The sequence below is a fragment of the Rhinatrema bivittatum genome, chromosome 6, assembly GCF_901001135.1.
Source record: "Rhinatrema bivittatum chromosome 6, aRhiBiv1.1, whole genome shotgun sequence".
NCBI lineage: Eukaryota > Metazoa > Chordata > Amphibia > Gymnophiona > Rhinatrematidae > Rhinatrema > Rhinatrema bivittatum.
This window is the reverse complement of record NC_042620.1, coordinates 98,187,852-98,208,781: the sequence shown is the minus strand read 5'-3', so window position 1 is coordinate 98,208,781 and position 20,930 is coordinate 98,187,852. Positions and strand designations below refer to the sequence as shown.

At 44.3% G+C, this 20,930-nt stretch overlaps 1 protein-coding gene across 10 annotated transcripts in view; it reads left to right on the top strand.

The window, feature by feature from the left end:
* COBLL1 (cordon-bleu WH2 repeat protein like 1) overlaps positions 1 to 20,930 on the top strand; it is a 393,951-nt gene that overhangs the window by 278,813 nt on the left and 94,208 nt on the right. For all 10 annotated transcript variants that reach the window (XM_029605630.1, XM_029605633.1, XM_029605638.1 and 7 more), the window contains one exon: positions 978 to 1,140. In XM_029605630.1, coding sequence (XP_029461490.1) covers positions 978 to 1,140 — 163 coding nt within the window. The remainder of the gene's footprint in view (positions 1 to 977; positions 1,141 to 20,930) is intronic.

Sequence of the window (20,930 nt, the reverse complement as noted above, 5' to 3'; positions counted from 1 at the left end):
CAGGGTAGGAAGGACACATGCTACCTCCTGCCCACCAGCCTGTCAAGAGACATCCTTGAAGGGTAAGATGCCAGGATGGCCTAGGGTGAAGTCTTGGGGTGGTGGAGGAGCCAAACTACTAGGAATTTGTATTGTAGGAGTGGAGGAAGTCAGTAGACCACCAGGGATTTTAATTATGGTAATAGGGAAACAGTTGCTGACCACAACCTTATTGATGGAAAAATTTGGGGGCAGGGTCACTAGTTTCTGGGAGAGTCATGGCACTTGAGGGGTTCACAAGGGGCTGATCTTGCAATTGGGAGGGAATTTACTTGATTATTTTGCAAGGGGTGGGAGTAGAAAGATGTGAACTACAGCTCGTTAGTGGGCGCAGCTTTTATTTTGGGGATTAGGGCTTCCAGGGTCAGAGGGATAAGTGCTTATGGGCCACATGGTGTGGGAGGTGTAGGTATCCAGATTGGAACTGCCAGGAGTGCTTTGGAGGTTCCAAGGCCAGCTATTTGTGCTCTGAGTTAGACAACTTGACTTAGCTAGATAACACTTATTTGTATTTATGATCAGTGAAGTTTGTTTTTATGGTTTTATTATAATATTTTATTTTTTATTATTATTTTACGTTTATATTTGTGATTATTGTATTCTGTACTGAATGCTTATAGCTTGAAAGTTGCAGAATATATGATTTTAAATAAATAAATAAATAAATAAAATAAGTTGCAATGAAAATCTATTCTAGCCAGTTAGTTCTCCCCTAACTCTGGGATCACCTTCTGGATTGCCTAATTTTGAGTTACTAGTTCTCCTATCTCCTTAGGTGAATAGTAGCCATAAATTTACAAAGAGGAAAATTTAGCCACCGATCTCCTTAGCTGAACAGCTAAATTGCTTTGAAAATTTTCCCTTCAAAAGTATAGCTGTCTTTTGTAATGTATTTCTCTTACCTGTTATAGCACTTACTATTTACTTTATTTACCCAGGGGATATCAGAAATTGGAATAGTAAGAACGCGCTCTCTCCAGCTTGGTGCCCCCACTACTTCCAGCTCTTCTTTGAGAAGGACAAAACGCAAAGCCCCACTTCCACCTTCTCCAACATCAAAAATCCAGCAAGATCAAAATGATGAGAATAGTAATGAAATTGGTAATCATCTTCATTGCTTCTGTTTTTCTTAAATCCAGGCAACAGTTTTACTGTATATCTCAATAACATTGCTTGTACAGATAGAATATTACTCATACAATAAAGTTCCATGAGGCAGTAACAAGTAAAAAAAAAATGAACATAGTGCATATTAGAGCAAGCATTTGTGTATACGTTTGGGCCAATTCTGTAAAGTGCACTTGGCCGTGTGCCACGTGTTTTCGACGCTAGTCTAGTACCCCTTATACTATAAGGGGTTTAGCGTGTTGAAAAAGCCGCAGCCAAGCCCCCTGGAAACTAATAGCGCTCATCCCATGCAAATGCATGTTAATGAAGTTATTAGTCACTCGGGATACTGAAAGTAAAATGTGCGGCCAATCAGAACATTTTACACTCAGAAATTAACACCCTGCCCAAGGGTAGGCGTTAATTTATGAACAGCTTGAAAAAGTTTACAGAAAAGCAGAAAATGCTGCTTTTCTGTGCATTCTTCAACTTAAAATCCTAGTGATATTAAGTTGGAGGAACAAAACATTTAAAAAAATCAATAAATAAATAAAACAGTGACAGCCAGTTCGGTTAGGAGAACAGAGGCTCAATTCTAACAGCATCCGTTTTCCTAACAGATGGCTGTCAGCGTGTTCAGAAAATTGACGCTTGTAAGATTGAGTGCCGGTTTCCTGAACCCGCTGACAGAACCACCTCTCCTGGACCAAGGAGATGCTAGGGGCCCATAATTGTCCTTAGCGCCTCCTTTTAGCGTGACCCCTCATTTAAATATGGTGTTGTGCACCCAGGAGCACCCGTTCTCCCGTGCGTCTTACAGAATAGGCCTGTATATGTTTGCATTCAAACCTGGGATATGGAGTTATTTAAATTTCGTTATTTTTTAAAACAGGAGCTCTCAGTAATGACCACAAATAGGTCTGGTTTTCAGGATATCTACAATGAACATTTATTTGATGTGCTGATACAAATACAGGGGCCTGTCCACTGAAGCATACATGCACATTTTAAAAGCCCAGCGTGCGCCAAAAGCAAGAGATGCGCGAATATGTTGGGCCAGTATGTGCTGAGCGGATTTTAAAAACTTCCATGATACACGTGTATCTCCTGCTGCGCGCAGAAAAATTTTCTTCTTAAAAAGAAATTGGCGTGGTCTGGGCAGGTCATGGGCATTCCTGGATTTCTCAATGAAGCTAGCATGTAAATACTTGCATGCGTACAAGTGCCCTCTGGGGTCCTGTGCCACGTAACTTTACTTCTGCTATGGATGGTGTTTAAGTCATAAAACAAAAAATATAGGCATGCCAGCGGGGTTTTAAGGGTCGTGGCTAATGTGTAAAGGGAGGCTATTAAACTAGGGGAGTTTGGAGGTCTTATCCCTTGCTTGAATGAACTGATGAAGCTGGCAATGGCATGGACGCACACCCCTTTTTAAAATCCCTCCACTTGCACGGTAGAAGCAGGATTTGTGCACACATGCGTGCACCTTAAAATTGTTTGCCTAGTTTAGAAAATGCTTTCATATACACGTGTATTTTATAAAATAACCACATCACTAGGTGTGAGCCAGCAAATGTGCGGACACATTCACCCGCGTTCCTGTTGAAAAGTTACCCATCTTATTTGCACACAAAGGCTATGTAGCATGTTTGAAATAAAGGAGGCCTTTGTATGCATGATAAACCAGTCTGAAAAAACTTTAGCGCACTTGCACTAAAATTAACATGCAAATATATGTAAATTAACAAATATGGATGCAAATTAGGTTTTGGAGTTGCATGCTAAATAGCATGAGATGCTCTCCTTTACTGGCTTTAACCTCATGCTTGTTAACAACTAAATTTTAACATCTTCTTTGAACCAAATGGTAGTTTTTTAAACTTTATTTTATCAAACTTTTTAATTAATTATATCAACCTGTACTTGAATAAGAAATAGGATATACTGAAAAGTGAAATATACAATAGCAAATGAAATAGAAAAAAAATCACATCAGCATTTCCTATTAGCCCACAATATAAAGGGGATTCAAGCATTTATCCCAGGACAAGCAGGATGATAGTCCTCACATATGGGTGACATCATCAGATGGAGCCCTGGTATGGAAAACTTGTGTCAAGAGTTTCTAGAAACGTTTGGCTGGCACTGTGGGCACACTGAGCATGCCCAGCATGCCATGATATTCTCAGCCACAGGGGTCTCCCTTCAGTCTCTTTTTTTCCGCCTTGCTGTAGCAAAGCACATCAGGAGCTCTGGAAAACTAATTCCCTCACATTTATCAGGGAAGAAAACTTTTCAGTTCTATATTCTCAGTCACAATTTCATCATAATTAGGTCTCCTTTTCACATAGTCTCGGTGAGTACAATTTTCAAATACGTTTTGATCGATTCCGGTCACCTCAGCGTTGATTCCCGCCGGTCGTTGACCATTATCAGGCCAAAAAAATTATTATTATGGCTTCGGGTTTCAAAAAGTGTCCGGACTGCAACCGAACTATGTCGATCACCAACCCACATTATGTTTGTGTTCTTTGCCTGGGATCAGGCCATGATGTCCGAGCCTGCTCAACTTGTGCCCAAATGACACTAAAGGGCAGACGAGCTCGGCTAGATAAGATGGAAGAATTATTTTAAAAGATTCCATCATCGACGTCTTCACCAAGGATAACTTCTCCTTCGGCATCGATGCATCAAGATGAAAAACGACTCAATGACCGACCGTCACCAGCGCCATCCGGAACCTCGATAGCTTCATCTTCGGCATTGAGAAGCCATCGTGAGAAGAAGCGGCATCGACATCGGTCTACCGATCCAACCGATGAACAGCCATCGACATCGGGATCCAGACCCATCGGATCGATGCCGAAGAAGGTCCGTGTACTGGAGCCAACTCCATCGGCTGTACACGTGGAACCGAGGCGCTCTCCACCGGGCTCGGTGGAGGAAGTGCCACCACGACTTATCATGGAAGTACCGATGACGCCAGCAGTACCTTCCCCGGTAGCAGTGGATACTGCACCGATGTCAAGGGACGAAGTGACTACTTTAGTCCAACAGGCGGTCGTTGAGGCTCTAAGGAATCTGCAACCTCTGACAGCGCCTCAGACACCGGCATCGATACCACCAGTGGCACCGGATCATTCCATTTTTTCAGCCTTTGCTGAACAGGCTCGATGCCTTAATAGAAGCTTTCCCTACGGCACCGACAGAACAGATGCCCCCGATGATTCCGGCCATTCTGGTTCACAGATCATCGGAGGAGGATGGGGGAGACTCCGATTCAGCCCCAGGTCCATCAGGGCTACATCCACATCGACATCCCAAGGAACCCTCGATGCCTCCCTGTCATCCATCGATGCCAATACATCCGGGCCCTTCAGGTGATGCAAGACACCGATTTCCATCGAGGCCCATCGACTCCCCATCGATGCCCTCGTTGCCAAAACACATACCAACAAAGGCTATGTTTAAATCAAAGCACCATCTACCTTCAGATGATCCTGAGTCTCCTTATCATCCAGGATACACCCCTTGGAAAGATGTGGATACTGACACAGACTCAGAAGAAATGTTATCAGAACCCTCTCCACCAGAAGGGAGGAAAAAATCCCCACCTGAGGATCTGTCATTTTCTAATTTTATTAAAGAAATGGCAGAAACAATTCCATTCCAATTAATCACAGAGGAAGACACCAGGCATAAGGCATTAGAGGTTCTACAGTTTGTAGATGCACCTAAAGAAATTATGGCCATTCCAATCCATGACATTCTTTTGGAATTGCAGCAGAGAATGTGGGAACACCCCTGTTCTGTTCCTGCAGTAAATAAAAGAACAGATGCCACTTATATAGTGCAACATGCTTCAGGATATCAAAAACCTCAACTACCTCACATTCTGTAGTTTTTGAATCAGCTCAAAAGAAAGCCAGAAAAACGAAGCCTCCTTCTTCTGTCCCACCAGGGAAGGATCAACGCTTCCTGGACACATTAGGTAAAAAGGTCTACCAAGGTTCCATGCTGGTAGTACGTATCTCAGCATACCAGCTGTATATGACACAATACCAGAGGAACTTGTGGAAACAGGTTCAAGGTATTGTAGATAACCTTCCACAACAACATCAGCAACCTTTAACAACATTGGTGGTCAAGGGACTAGAATCAGGAAAGCATGAGGTAAGAGTGGCGTACGACGTATTTGAGACTTCAACCCGTCTCTCTAACTCTGCAATCAATGCAAGAAGATGGGCTTGGCTTAAAGCCTCAGATCTTAGACAAGAGGTCCAAGAACGTCTAGCAGATCTTCCTTGCGATGGAGAAAATCTTTTCGGTGAGAAAATCCAAGCCATGGTGTCTCAATTAAAAGACCACCATGAGACACTCAGTCAGCTTTCCAAGCTACCAGCGGATCAACCATCCTCCCTCAGGAGACCAACTCGCAGAGATACGAAGCGTCCTTTTTACAGACCTAGGAGGTATTATCCACCTGCCTCTTCAGGTCGTCAATATTGACCCTCACAGAGAGGACGCCATTGCCAAACCAAGCAGCAGAAGACCCAACCACCACCTCAAACTGGTCCTGCAGCGAGTTTTTGAACCGTGCCACAAGAACAGAACTCTCTCTCTTCTGATAAACCCTATACCCTCCCTACCAGTCGGAGGACGGCTTTATTATTTTCAACACCAATGGAGTCGTATCACAACAGACCAATAGGTATTAGCCATACTAAATCGGGGTTATCGATTGAAATTCAAAACAATACCTCACATTCACCTCCCACTCTACTCTGGACTCACATGATAATAACATCTCAGTTAGCAGTGGAACTCTTTTATTTGAAGACCGCCAGGGCCATCGAACCAGTTCCCCTGTCTCAGCAAGGGAAAGGGTTCTACTCTCACTATTTCCTCATTCCAAAGAAAACAGGAGGCCTTCGTCCTATTTTGGACCTCCACAATCTCAACAAATTTATTTACAAAGAGAAATTTGAATGGTATCCCTGGGATCCATCATCCCCTTGCTTCAAAAGGGAGATTGGCTCTGTTCTCTGGACCTTCAAGACGCTTACCCTCACATACCAATTTCCATACAACACCGCAAATACCTACGCTTTGTAGTGGGAAAAAACCATTGCCAGTTTCGAGTTCTCCCATTCGGCCTAGCCTCTGCACCTCGAGTATTCACAAAATGTCTAGCAGTGGTGGCTGCACATCTAAGAAAAAACTATATTCACATTTTTCCTTATCTCGACGATTGGCTCATCAGAAGTTCATCCAAGCAGGGAGTTCTCTCTGCCTTAAAAACCACAATAAACTTATTACACCTCCTCTGTTTTCTCATCAATTATCAAAAATCTCACATCGAACCGTCTCAGCTCCTCACGTTCATCGGAGCAGACCTCGACACCACAATGGGGAAAGCTTCCCTTCCATGCGACCATGCAGACAATCTAATACGACTGGCAAACATCATGATTCATCATCAGTTTGCATCTGCTCATCAAGTCCTGATACTTCTAGGACACATGGCCTCCACAGTACATGTAACCCCTTTCGCAAAGTTAGCCATGAGACGAACTCAATGAACTTTGAAATCTCAATGGCTCCAAGCTTCCCAACCATTGTCACACACAATTCAAATTACCCACCAGCTTCGCCAATCACTTCACTGGTGGACAAATCAAACAGCATTAACTGCTGGTCTCCCATTCCAACCAACAAATCTGTAAGTCATTCTGACTACAGATGCCTCCAACCTGGGATGGGGAGCTCACGTCAATAACCTTCAAACACAAGGGACGTGGACTCCGCTCGAGAAAAAGTGTCAAAGAAACTTCTTGGAACTTCGAGCGATACGATATGCCCTTTACGCCTTCAAAGACTGCCTCTCAAACAAGACTGTGCTGATTCAAACAAACAACATAGTGGCAATGTGGTACATAAACAAGCAAGAAGGCACCGGCTCGTACCTCCTATGCCAAGAAGCAGTACAGATCTGGGCTTGGGCCCTGGAGTACTCCATACACCTCTGAGCCAGTTATTTGCCGGGCATCAAAAACATTCTAGCAGACTATCTCAGTCGACATTTCAATCCCCACGAATGGTTGCTGGATCCACGTGTAGCGAGCAAGATTTTTCAACGTTGGGGTCACCCAACTTTAGACCTCTTTGCATCCAAACTGAACCACAAAGTAGAAAGGTTTTGCTCCCTCCACGGATGTCGGCAACCAGTTCCCAGGGACGCATTTACTCGCCCCTGGAACACAGGTCTTCTATATGCGTATCCTCCAATTCCGCTCATAGCGAAAACTCTCATGAAGCTACAACAGGACACAGGGACAATGATCCTCATAGCCCCGTATTGGCCACGTCAAGTATGGTTCCCCATATTCCTCGACCTCTCAATCTCACAACCACAGAGCCCACTCTCATAACCCAGAATGAGGGCAAGTTGCGTCATCCCAACCTGACAACTCTTGCCCTGACAGCTTGGATGTTGAAAGCTTATTTCTGCAACCACTTAATCTTTCAACTCAAGTCTCTCAAGTTCTAGTAGCTTCACGAAAGCCTTCAACACGTAAATCTTACTACTTTAAGTGGACCAGATTTACAAAATGGTGTACTCAAAAGGGTATAGAACCTTTTTCCTGCCCCACTTCTTCTTTACTGGATTACCTATGCCACCTATCGGATTCCGGTCTCCAGACATCTTCTATCAGGGTACACCTAAGTGCCATAGCGGCTTACCACAAGGGCTTAGGCGATGCGCCCATAATGGCACAACCACTAATAAGTAGGTTCATGAGAGGTTTACTTCACCTTAAACCTCCCATTAAACCACCGGTCACTGAATGGGACCTCAATTTGGTATTAACAAGACTCATGTGTTCACTGTTTGAGCCTCTACACTCTTGCGAAGAGAAATTCCTTACATGGAAAGTACTTTTCCTAGTAGCCATTATGTCGGCTAGGAGAGTCAGTGGAGTTACAAGCTCTCATCACATACTCGCCTTACACATGATTCCTGCATGACAGAGTAGTCCTTCGCACTCAACCAAAGTTCTTACCAAAAGTGGTAACGGACTTTCATATCAATCAGTCAATAGTCTTGCCTACTTTCTTTCCAAGACCACACTCTCACCCGGGAGAGAGAGTTTTACACACTCTAGACTGTAAACGTGCAGTAGCTTTCTATCTTAACCGCACAGCGGTCCATAGAAAATCCACCAAACTCTTTTTGTTTCTTTTGACAAGAATAAACCAGGAGTTGCGGTAGGAAAACAGACTCTCTCCAACTGGTTAGCAGACTGTATAGAATTCTGTTACAAAAAAGCTAATATTCCTCTCCAGGGGCGAGTAAAAGCACCCTCAGTAAGGGCCATGTCCACCTCAGTGGCACACTATCGTTCAGTGCCCATCCTTGACATCTGTAAAGCTGCAACATGGAGTTCCCATCACACTTTTGCAGCTCATTATTGTCTAGATAAAGAAGGATGATTAGATTCAACCTTTGGACAATCTGTTTTAAAGAACTTGTTTCCAGTTTAATCCCAGCTCCTTCCATACACATCCTATGGTGATTTCAGGCTGCCTCAATTTTTTCCAGCAGTACACCTGTTGATGTGCTTGTTACACTTGTTGTATGCTGTTGGTATAACATAAGAATGACGCAGCCTGTAGCTTGCTAATCACCCATATGTGAGGACTATCATCCTGCTTGTCCTGGAATAAAGCAAAATTGCTTACCTTGTAATAGGTGTTATCCCAGGACAGCAGGATGTAGTCCTCTCAGAACCCACCCACCTCCCCGCGGAGTTGGGTCGGAGATGTTTTATTATTTTATTTTTTAGCTCACACAAATTGCTGCAAACGAGACTGAAGGGAGACCCCTGTGGCTGAGAATATCATGGCATGATGGGCATGCTCAGTGTGCCCACAGTGCCAGCCAAAAGTTTCTAGAAACTCTTGACACAAGTTTTCCGTACCAGGGCTCCTTCTGATGATGTCATCCATATGTGAGGACTACATCCTGCTGTCCTGGGATAACACCTATTTACAAGGTAAGCAATTTTGCTAAACTACCATTGGGAGATTGGTGTCGATGAAAAAGAATAAAATTAACATGAGCTAACTTAGTCATTACGTAATGTGAGAGACATCAAGGCCTTATCCACTACCTGCACTCCCTGCACTTTCTAGCTTCTTAGCATAAAAAAAATAATAAAGATGTATAACACATTCTGTAACTTTACAAAACATTTATATGGGTAACGAATTACAAAGTACGATCCAACAAACAAAACCTCTTAATGCATTTCCAAAAGCGTCTTTCAATGCCCCTGAGTTTTCTTACATATATTTAGAAACACCCAAACCTTCCCATCTAAAAATAGTGTCTTCTGGTTGTGGAAATAAAGGCGCATAATGGAGCCTTTGTCTTCAGCAAAAACAAATGACAACAACAGTATCCTTTTAATTTCATCTTCACCAGATATTTCCAACAAAGTCAAGTCAATGGACAGTCCTCCAGCTAGTTACTCTCTCTCTTCTCTTCCAATCAAATAATAGATTTTATTGAGAGGAAGACAAGCATTCCATGGGAGCTTAAAAATATCAGCTAAGTACCTCTTGAACAAATCTAGTTACAAAATAGTAAGCATGTTAGGAAAACTAATCAACTTCAAATGCTTTGTGAAATTTTCCACGCTTTCAAACTTCTTGCTGATAGCCAATCTATCTTGGACCAAGGAAGACTGAACTGGCAAATGATTAAATTGACCAGGCAACTTGGACTCCTGAGCCTTTATCCGCACTTCAACTTGTGACTTTGATATCACCAGTGAAGAAATAGGCTGATAGAGGAAGGTCAGTGCAGACAAGATAGCATCCAAAGTCACTTTTTCAAGCTTGATCAGGGGAGGAACCACAGAGGGGGACAAGTCACTGGGAGGAGAATCCAAAATCACTTAGCTCTACCAGTGAAACTTGCATGCCCTATTGACCCAGAGCCTCGTAACTCAGTTCCAACTCCAATTGAATCTCTGCTCTCCTGTAGCTTCTGTGATGTTCCAGTCATTCTCACAAGCTCCAGGGATCCCAGTCCTGCTGGCCCTGAACAGTTTGTTTCCACCTTGCACAGTGACCACCATAAGTCCCTAGGCCTGATATAACATCTCCGCTGGATGGCTGAAGGAGTGTTACATGAAGGTCCAGACTGAGATGTCTGTCTAGGAGCTTAAAGCCACACCCTCTAGCTCACATCAGTGGTCCTCACTGATATTGCAGATAGCATAAAATCAAAATTCAAATGAGGACCGTAGGAATTACATATGATGCATGGCGGAAAGCTACTCTCAATCATCCACCCAGAATGCATATATTTTATTTAAAACTTTTCTATACCGTCATTTAGTAGAGCACCATCACAAAGGAAAAGGAAAAGTATTGAAAAGCTAATCACATTTTTTCAAGTACTTTTGTAATGCACATAAAATACACCTATAGGTATAGTACTCAGAGAAATCAGAGTGATAGAAGAGATACAAAAACCCTGACGTCAGCTGACGTTTTCAATCTCCTGCATCAGGGGGACTTATCTGAAACACATGATGCTCCTCTCCAATGTTGACCTCTCCATATGGATCTCCTGATCTACAAGTAAATCAAAAAAGACAGCCAGTTTCTCCTCTGTGTAGTTCTCATAGGCATTCATATTAAAACTGGAGGGGCCATCAAGTGGCTGGACTTTGATCTTCTGTTGCTTAAGCCTGCAAAGTTTGGTTCAATTGCATACTCCTTTTTAGGGTGACTGACCTCTCCCTACAGGAAGATGGTCGGATATTAGTGTCACTTTGACTAAGGACTGGCAGATTTTCCTTTCTAGCATCAGTGAGGTAGATGTGCCAAGATTGAGCTACCTTCTAATGTCAGTCCCCCTAGACATTTGAGGTACATGCTTTTGGTCTGTTTTGCCCATCTCCTGGATGTATGTTCTCTTTCTCCTCCTCCTCCTCTCCTGAGGTTCAGATGCTTCTGCCTTCAGCACTGTTAATATGCTGAATATAAGAACATAAGAAATTGCCATGCTGGGTCAGATCAAGGGTCCATCAAGCCCAGCATCCTGTTTCCAACAGAGGCCAAACCAGGACACAAGAACCTGGCAAGTACCCAAACACCAAGAAGATCCCATGCTACTGAAGCAATTAATAGCAGTGGCTATTCCCTAAGTAAACTTGATTAATAGCAATCACCTCACTTCCACCAAGGAACGGGCCTTCTCCTTATCAGGCCCTAAACTATGGAACTCCATGCCTCCAGATATACGCCTGGAACATATTACTCAAACCTTTAAAAGAAAAAACTAAAAACCTGGCTGTTTAAACAAGCCTTCTCTTAGCCCTCTCTTAGCCACTTTCCTCATGATGAAGCCTCATCTCCCTTACCCCTCAGTATAATCCCCCCACCTTCCTCCTTTCACCTCCACCCCTTCAGTTTCCCATTCTCCCGACCCTGCCTTCCTCCAGTCCCCCACCTACTTACCATGCTTATAAATCCCCCCCTTTCCCTTTCCTCCTTAGCGTCCGTCCATCCGAACTGTAGTTGATCCTGTCTAACTCACTCTGCTACATAATCACGGCATGTATATATATAACCCTTGTATATAATTCTCAACATTTGAGCATGGTTTATTTAATCCACATATCCTGTGTATATTATTCCTTGTTATATAAACACTGTTTAAAAATCCACTGTATAATGATCCCCTCTCCCTCTAAATAACCAATCTCCGAGCAAGTCATCCCCCACCGCTATACCTCGTTATATTAACCTATCTCTGACTCCTTCCACCTCCAAGTTATTTCTCCCTCTTTTATTGTAACTTTGCTTCTGCCTCCGTGTTAATCCTCCCGAATTCCATGTAAACCGATTTGATATTTCTTATGAAAGTCAGCATAGAAAAGTCATAAATAAATAAATAAATAATGGACTTCTCCAAGAACTTATCCAAACATTTTTTTAACCCAGCTACACTACCTGCACTAACCACATTCTCTGGCAACAAATTCCAGAACTTGATTGTGCGTTGAGTGAAAGAATTTTCTCTGATTAGTCTTAAATGTTCTAATTGCTAACTTCATGGAATGCCCCCTAGTGCTTCTGTTATCCAAAAGTGTAAATAATGATTCACATCTACTCGTTCAAGGTCTCTCATGATCTTAAAGACTCCTCTATCTTATCTGGCCTCAGCCGTCTCCTCTCCAAGCTGAACAGCCCTAACCTCTTCAGGCTTTCCTCATAAGGGAGCTGTTCCATCTCCTTTATCATTTTGGTTGCCCTTCTCTGTACCTTCTCCATCGCAACTATATCTTTTTTGAGATGTGGCAACCAGAATTGTATACAATATTCAAGGTGCAGTCTCACCATGGAGTGATAAGGAGGCATTATGACATTTTCTGTTTTATTAACCATTCCCTTCCTAATAATTCCTAACATTCTGCTTACTTTTTTGAATGCGCAGCACACTGAGCTGACGATTTCAAAGTATTATCCACTATGATGCTTAGATCTTTTTCCTGGGTGGTAGCTCCTAATATGGAACCTACCATCGTGTAACTACAGCAAGGGTTATTTTTCCCTGTACGCAACATCTTCCACTTGTTCACATTGAATTTCATCTGCCATTTGGATGCCCAATCTTCCAGTCTTGCAAGGTCATCCTGTAAAGTATCACAATCTGCTTGTGATTTAACTACTCTGAATAATACTGTATCATCTACAGATTTGATAATCTCACTCATCGTATTCCTTTCCAGATCATTTATAAATATATTGAAAAGCACCGGTCCAAGTACAGATCCCTGAGGCACTCCACTGTTTACCCTTTTCCACTGAGAAAATTGACCATTTAATCCTACTGTCTGTTTCCTGTCTTTTAACCAGTTTGTAATCCACGAAAAGACAACACCACCTATCCCATGACTTTTTAGTTTTCTTAGAAGCCTCTCATGAGGGACTTTGTCGAACACCTTCTGAAAATCCAAATACACTACATCTACCGCTTCACCTTTATCCACATGTTTATTAACCCCTCCAAAAAAATTAAGCAGATTTTTTAGGCAAGACTTCCTTTGAGTAAATCCATGTTGACTGTGTTCCATTAAACCATGTCTTTCTACATGATCTACGATTTTGATCGTTAGAATAGTTTTCACTATTTTCCCGGCACTGGTCAGGATCACTGGTCTACAGTTTCCAGGATTGCCCCAGAACCCTTTTTAAATATTGGGGTTACATTGGCCACCCTTTAGTCTTCAGGTACAATGGATGATTTTAATGATGTTACAAAATGTAAGTAATATATCAGAAATTTCATTTTTTAGTTCCCTCAGTACCCTAGGATGCATACCATCCAGTCAAGGTGATCTGCTATGCTTTAGTTTGTCAATCTGGCCTATTACATCTTCCAGGTTCACAGTGATTTGGTTCAGTTCTTCTGACTCATCACCCTTGAAAACCATCTCCGGAACTGGTATCTCCCCAACATCCTCATTAGTAAACATGGAAGCAAAGAATTCATTTAGTCTTTCTGCAATGGCCTTATCTTCCCTAAGTGCCCCTTTAACATCTTGATCAACTAACGGTCCAACAGACTCCCTCACAGGTTTCTTGTTTCGGATATATTTAAAAAAAGTTTTTGCCTCTATGGCCAACTTCATTTCAAATTCTCTCTTTGCCTGTCTTATCAATGTTTTACACTTAACTTGACAATGCTTATGCTTTTTCCTATTTTCTTCAGATGGATCCTTCTTCCAATTTTTGAAGGATTTTTTTTGCTAAAATAGCCTCTTTCACCTCACCTTTTAACCATGCCGGTAATTGTTTTGCCTTCCTTCCACCTTTCTTAATGCGTGGAATACATCTGGACTGCCAGTCTAGGATTATATTTTTAAACAATGTCCATGCCTGTTGAACACTTTTTTATCCTTTGCAGGTGCACCTTTCAGTTTTTTTTCTAACTATTTTCCTCATGTTATCAAAGTTTCCCTTTTGAAAATTTAGTGTTATAGCTGTAGATTTACTTATTGTCCCCCTTCCAGTTATTAGTTTAAATTTGATCATGTTATGATCACTAATGCCAAGTGGCCCCACCACTGTTACCTCTCACCAAATCCTGTGTTCCACTAAGAATTAAATCTAAAATAGCTCCCTCTCTCATTGGTTCCTGAACCAGTTGCTCCATGAAGCACTCATTTATGACATCCAGGAACTTTGTCTCTAGCATGACCTGATTCTACATTTATCCAGTCAATCCAGTAATTGAAATCTCCCATTATTATTGCACTGCCAAATTGGTTAGCTTCCCTGATTTCTCTTAGAATTTCATCATCTGTCTGACCATTTTGTCCAGGTGGACGGTAGTATACTCCTATCACTATACTCTTACCTAACCCACATGGGATTTCTACCCATATAGATTCTACTGAGTATTTAGTCTCTTGTATGACATTTATCCTGTTGGACTCTATACCCTCCCGGACAGAAATTGCCACACCCCCACCAAGTTGATCCTCCCTATCATTGCGATACAATTTGTACCCTGATATAGCACTGTCCCATTGGTTATCCTTCTTCCACCAGGTCTCTGTGATGCCAATTATATCAATCTCATCATTTACTGCTTAGACTTCTGGCATTTGTTTTTAGTTTGTATTAATAACCTGCTTTTCAGTTCTTAGGGATAATTTGGAATTTGGAAATCTTTAGCTCAGGTGACTTTACATATATGCACATGGACTACATTTGCTTTTATTGGAACCTCTCTGTTGAGATGCTCTAACTCTCCTGTTTCATTACTATCCTTCAAGGATACATTTCTCCGAACCTTGCACTGCTGAGTGACTGTTGGCCTTCCCCCTTGTTCTAGTTTAAAAGCTGCTCTATCTCCTTTTTAAAAGTTAGTGCCAGCAGCGTGGTTCCACTCTGGTTAAGGTGGAGCCCATCCTTTCGGAAAAGTCTCCCCCTTCCCCAAATGTTTCCCCAGTTCCTTACAAAACTGAATCCCTCTTCCCTGCACCATCGTCTCATCCACGTATTGAAACTCTGCCTGCCTCTGCGGACCTGCACGTGGAACAGGAAGCATTTCAGAGAATGCCACCGTGAAGGTTCTAGATTTCAGCTTTCTACCTAAAATCCTAAATTTGGCTTCCAGAACGTCTCTCCCTCATTTTACTATGTCGTTGGTGTCCACATGTACCATGACAGCCGGTTCCTCCCCAGCACTATCTATAATCCTATCTAGGTGATGTGTGAGGTCTGCCACCTTTGCACCAGGCAGGCAAGTAACCAGGCGGTCCTCACGTCCACTAGCCACTCTGCTATCTACATTTCTAATTGACTCACCAACTATGATGGGTGGCCTAACCTTTCCCTACTGGGCAGTAGCCCTGGAGACTTGTCCTCCGTGTGAGAGGACAGTACATCACTTGGAGAGCAGGTCCTTGCTACAGGATCACTTTCTGCTACACGAGGGTGATGTTCTCCTACTGGGAGACCTTTCTGATCCAAGGTAGTAGTGGGGCTGCCAAACTGGATTTGGGACTTGGCTACTATGTCCCTGAAAGTCTCATCAATGTACCTCTGCCTGCCTCAGCTCCTCCAAGTCTGCTACTCTAGCCTCCAGAGATCAGACTCTTTCTCACAGGACAAGCAGGATGGGTGACATTATCAGGATGGAGCCCAATCACGGAACACTTTTGTCAAAGTTTCTAGAACTTTGACTGGCATCTACTGGGCATGCCCAGCAATGCACTGACCCTGCATTTAGCAGGGGTCCCCCTTCAGTCTTCTTTTTTTCCGCACAGCAGTAGTCACGTGGGTTAAGGAACTCTCTGGTGGTTCGTGACAGGAATCCTCATGGAACTTCATTCAAAAATTTTCAAAACATTCTACCCCATAGGGGCCTCCCTATCGATATCTATACTCCGCGGTCGAAAGGTAAGGTTTTACCCTTGTTGCGGTCGATTCCCATCAAGTTATCCCTTTGGGGCCTATCGGCCATCACCCGCACAATGTCCATCACTGACCCGCAAGGGGTCTGTGTTATGTGTTTGGGGTCTGGCCACGATGTCCTTACTTGCACCAAATGTGCCCATATGACACCTAAGAGCCATAAGCTTCGACGTCATCCGAGCCGGTGCCATCGACTTCTCGCCAGTACTGGGACACCGCTGCTGTTCGACTGGCGTCGACGATTCCAAAGGTGTTGATTGCCTCCTTTCCTCCTCAAGAAAAGGACCGAGGAGAACATCATGAAAAGCGTCGACACCGGCATCAGAAGGCTCAGTCCGTTGATCCAAGCACGTCCTGGGCATTGACGTCGACAGAGCCACCGACAAAGAAGCCCCATCCAGAAAAGGCCTCATCCTCTTCTGTGACTAGGTCACCAAAGCATTCCCCACCTTCAGTGGTGCCGGGATCTGCGATTCCACCTTCACCGTTACCCATTCCACCATCTGGAATTTTACCACCAACTCGTCCGGTCACTGGTCCCATCAGTTCCGCCGTCGATGTCTCGGCCTCGTCCTTCAGGATTAGCACCATTTCTCCCTGCTGGAGACCCACTAGGTGCTGGAGATCAGCCCTACAATCCTTGGTCCTAGGATTCGGATGATCCTTCGTCCCAGGATTCGGATGATCTACCATCAGAGCCCTCTCCCCCAGATGAAAAAGTCACTCTCCACCAGAAGATCTGTCTTTTATTAATTTCATCAAGGAAATGTCTGAAATCATTCCTTTTCAGCTTCAGACGGAAGAGGACTCTAGGCATAAGATGCTGGAAGTACTCCAATTTCTAGATGCCTCTAAGGAAATCATGTCCATACCCATTCATGAAATCCTGCTTGATCTCCTGAAGAGAAACTGGGAACACCCATGTTCAGTCCCACCGATCAACCGCAAGACAGATGCCACCTATCTGGTGCAGTCAGCTCTGGGGTTCCAAAAATCACAGTTGGATCATCACTCTGTGGTTGTTGAATCAGCCCAGAAGAAAGCACGACATTCAAAACTTCATTCCTCCATATCTCCAGGGAAGGAACAAAAATCCCTGGATGCTTTTGGCAGGCGTGTCTTCCATGGCTCCATGCTCATATCTCGCATAGCATCTTACCAGTTATACATGACACAGTATAACAGACCTTTTTAAAAGGATCCAGGACTTCTCGGATTCTTTACCAGAACAACTCCAGACTCAATTTCATGCTCTGGCTCAGAAAGGTCTAGATGCAAGAAAGCACGAGGTCCGCGCTGCATATGATATCTTTGACACGGCCTCTAGAGTGTCTGCAGCGGGAATTAGTGCCAGAAGATGGGCCTGGCTCAAATCATCGGACTTAAGACCAGAAGTCCAAGACAGGTTAGCTGATCTACCCTGTGGGCGATAATCTCTTTGGGGAAAAGATCCGAGAGACTCTGGCGCAGTTGAAGGATCACCATGAAACTCTGCACCAGCTTTCTTCTGTTCCGTCTGAGTTTCCGTCTGCCCCTAAGAGAACTTTGACGTGACTCTAAGGGGCCGGCCTACAAGCCAAGGAAGTTTTATCCTCTGGCTTCTAGAGGACGCCCTTCTAGACCTTACCAAAAAGGTCAATCCAGGCAGACTCTGCCTCAAATGTCTCAGCCAGCTTCTCAGCCTGGACCAGCATCAGGGTTCTGACTCCTTCCTAGAAAGTGTAAGCCATCCTCCTCTTCCATCCATACCGGTCGGAGGTCGGCTCTGCCACTTCAACAGCGCTTGGCATACAGTCACCACAGACCAGTGGGTACTGGCATTAGTCACTCAGGGTTACCACCTAAATGTCCTGACTGTTCCAGCGGACTTTCCGCCTCGGCTGACATGGGGAACGTCCGACCACTCTCCCACGCTCGAACAGGAGGTCTCACTCCTCCTCAAGTCCCGAGCAATAGAACCAGGGCCCCTCTCCCAGCAGGGGCAAGGGCTTTATTCCCAGTATTTTCTAATACCAAAAACGTCAGGTGGTGTACATCCAATACTGGACCTCCGCGCCCTAAACACATTTTTACAGAAAGAAAAATTCAAAATGGTAACCTTAGGATCTACTTCCTCTTCTACAAAGAGGAGATTGGCTATGCTCTCTAGATCTCCAGGACACTTACACACACATCTCAATTACTCCATCTCATTGCAAATACTTGCGATTCCTTGTCGGCCCCCATCATTTCCAGTACCATGTATTACATTCGGCCTGGCGTCCGCTCCATGAGTATTCACCAAGTGCCTGGTGGTGGTTGCAGCCTTCCTCAGGAATCGGGGTGTCCATGTCGACCCTTATCTTGACGATTGGTTGATAAGGGCTCTGACTCAGCAGGGCGCACTAATCTCCCTGCATCTCACTATCAACACCCTGATTTCCTTGGGGTTTCTAATCAACTATCCCAAATCCAACATAGTTCCATCCCAAACCCTATCCTTTATAGGGGTTAACCTAAACACTGTACAGGCGAAAGCATTCCTCCCCCAGGATCACGCTTTTGCGGGTAATCCCAACGTTGGAATATCGTGTCACTCCAATGGCTCGCTTCACCATGAGTAATGCAGTGGACCTTAAAGTGCCAGTGGATTCAAGCTTATCAGCCAATGTCCAGCATTGTCCAGGTTACTAGCCTGGTGGATGCACCAGGATGCACTAGCCTGGTGGATGCACCACTCCAATCTCATTCAAGGCCTTCCATTTCAGGCTCCAGATCCTCAAATTACTTTAACAACAGATGCATCCAACCTCGGGTGGGGTGCACATAGAGGCAACCTGCAGACTCAGGGAACCTGGTCTCCAGAGGAAGCCAAACACCAAATAAATTTCCTGGAGCTATAGACGATCAGATATGCCCTCGAGGCCTTTCAAGACTGCCTATCAAACAAAGCCATCCTGATTCAAACCAACAATCAGGTTGCGATGCAGTACATCAACAAACAAGGGGGAACGGGCTCCTACGTCCTGTGTCAGGAAACTGCACAGATATGGGCATGGGCCCTTTCCTGCTCGATTTCCCTTAAAGCAACCTACTTGCCAGGAGTGTACAATGTGTTGGCAGACAAGCTGAGTCGCAATTTTCATCCGCACGCTTGGTCTCTCAACCCCACGGTAGCAGTCATGATATTCCAATGTTGGGATAACCCTCGCATAGGGCTCTTTGTGTCAGTCCACAACCACAAAGTAGACAACTTCTGCTCTCTCATTTGCAGTCACCACTCGCAACCAAGAGATGCCTTCGCCCTCTCCTGGGCCAGCGGTCTCCTTTATGCATACCCTCCACTTCCTCTCATTTCAAAGACTCTCGTGAAGCTCTGGCAGGACAAGGGATTAATGATTCTGTTAGCTCCCCACTGGCCACGCCAGGTATGGTTTCCAATGTTCCAGGACCTATCAGTACGCTGACACATTCCTCTGGGGAAGAATCCCCTTCTAATCACACAGAATGAAGGGCATCTGCGACACCCCAACCTACAAGCTCTGTCTCTGACCGCCTGGATGTTGAAAGGTTAATACTCCAACATTTTAACCTTTCTGAGTCGGTATCCCGAGTCCTGATGGCTTCACGAAAGCCTTCAACGAGAAGGTCTTATTGCTCTAAATGGAAGAGGTTTACGGTTTGGTGCTCTTCCATGTCCATAGACCCCTTCACTTATTCTACTGCGAGATTCCTGGACTATCTCTGGCACCTGTCAGAGTTAGGCCTAAGAACTTCCTCTATCAGGGTGCATGTTAATGCAGTGTCTGCGTACCATAAGGGTATAAGTAATGTTTCCATTTCCACGCAACCCTTAGTATCACGTTTCATGAGAGGTTTGCTCCATTTAAAACCTCCACTGCGCCCTGCTTGGGACCTTAATGTGGTTCTGTGACAGCTCATGAACCCTCCGTTTGAGCCTCTCCACTCCTGTGATCTCCGCTATCTCACCTGAAAGGTAGTTTTTCTTCTTGCGATCACGTCTGCTTGCAGAGTTAGTGAATTACAGGCATTAGTTACCTACTCGCCTTACACTAAAATTCTGCATGATAGGGTAGTGCTTTACACTTACCCTAAAGTTTTGCCAAAGGTAGTGTCTGAATTTCATATTAACCAATCTATTATCCTACCTACCTTTTTTCCCAGGCCCCATTCGAACCCTGGAGAACAGGCTCTGCATTCCTTGGACTGCAAACGTGTTCTAGCTTTCTATCTGGACTGCACGTCGGCCCACAGGAAATCCACTCAATTTGTTTCTTTTGATACCACCAAATTGGGAAATCCTGTGGGAAAGCAGACCCTCTCCTCCTGGTTGGTGGAATGCATTTCTTTTTGCTACCAGCAAGCAGGCGTTCCACTACAAGACCGTTTAAAAGCGCACTCTGTCAGGGCCATGGCGATATCAGTAGCGCACGTCCGTTCGGTGCCGCTTGCTGATATTTGTAAGGCTGCTACCTGGAGTTCCCTCCATACTTTCGCAGCCCATTATTGCTTAGATAAGGCTGGCAGATAGGATTCCATCTTTGGCCAGTCTATTCTACGCAACCTGTTTTCAGCTTAACTTCCCAAATTCCTTCCACCGACTCTTTCAGTGTTCAGGATGCCCTCCTAACCAAATTCCACCCCTGTTGTGCCTGTTGCACGTCTTTGGGTGCATTTGGTGCTTTGCTCGTGCATCCTCAACTCTGTACTCACCCATATGTGAGGACTACCATCCTGCTTGTCCTGTGAGAAAGCAGAGTTGCTTACCTGTAACAGGT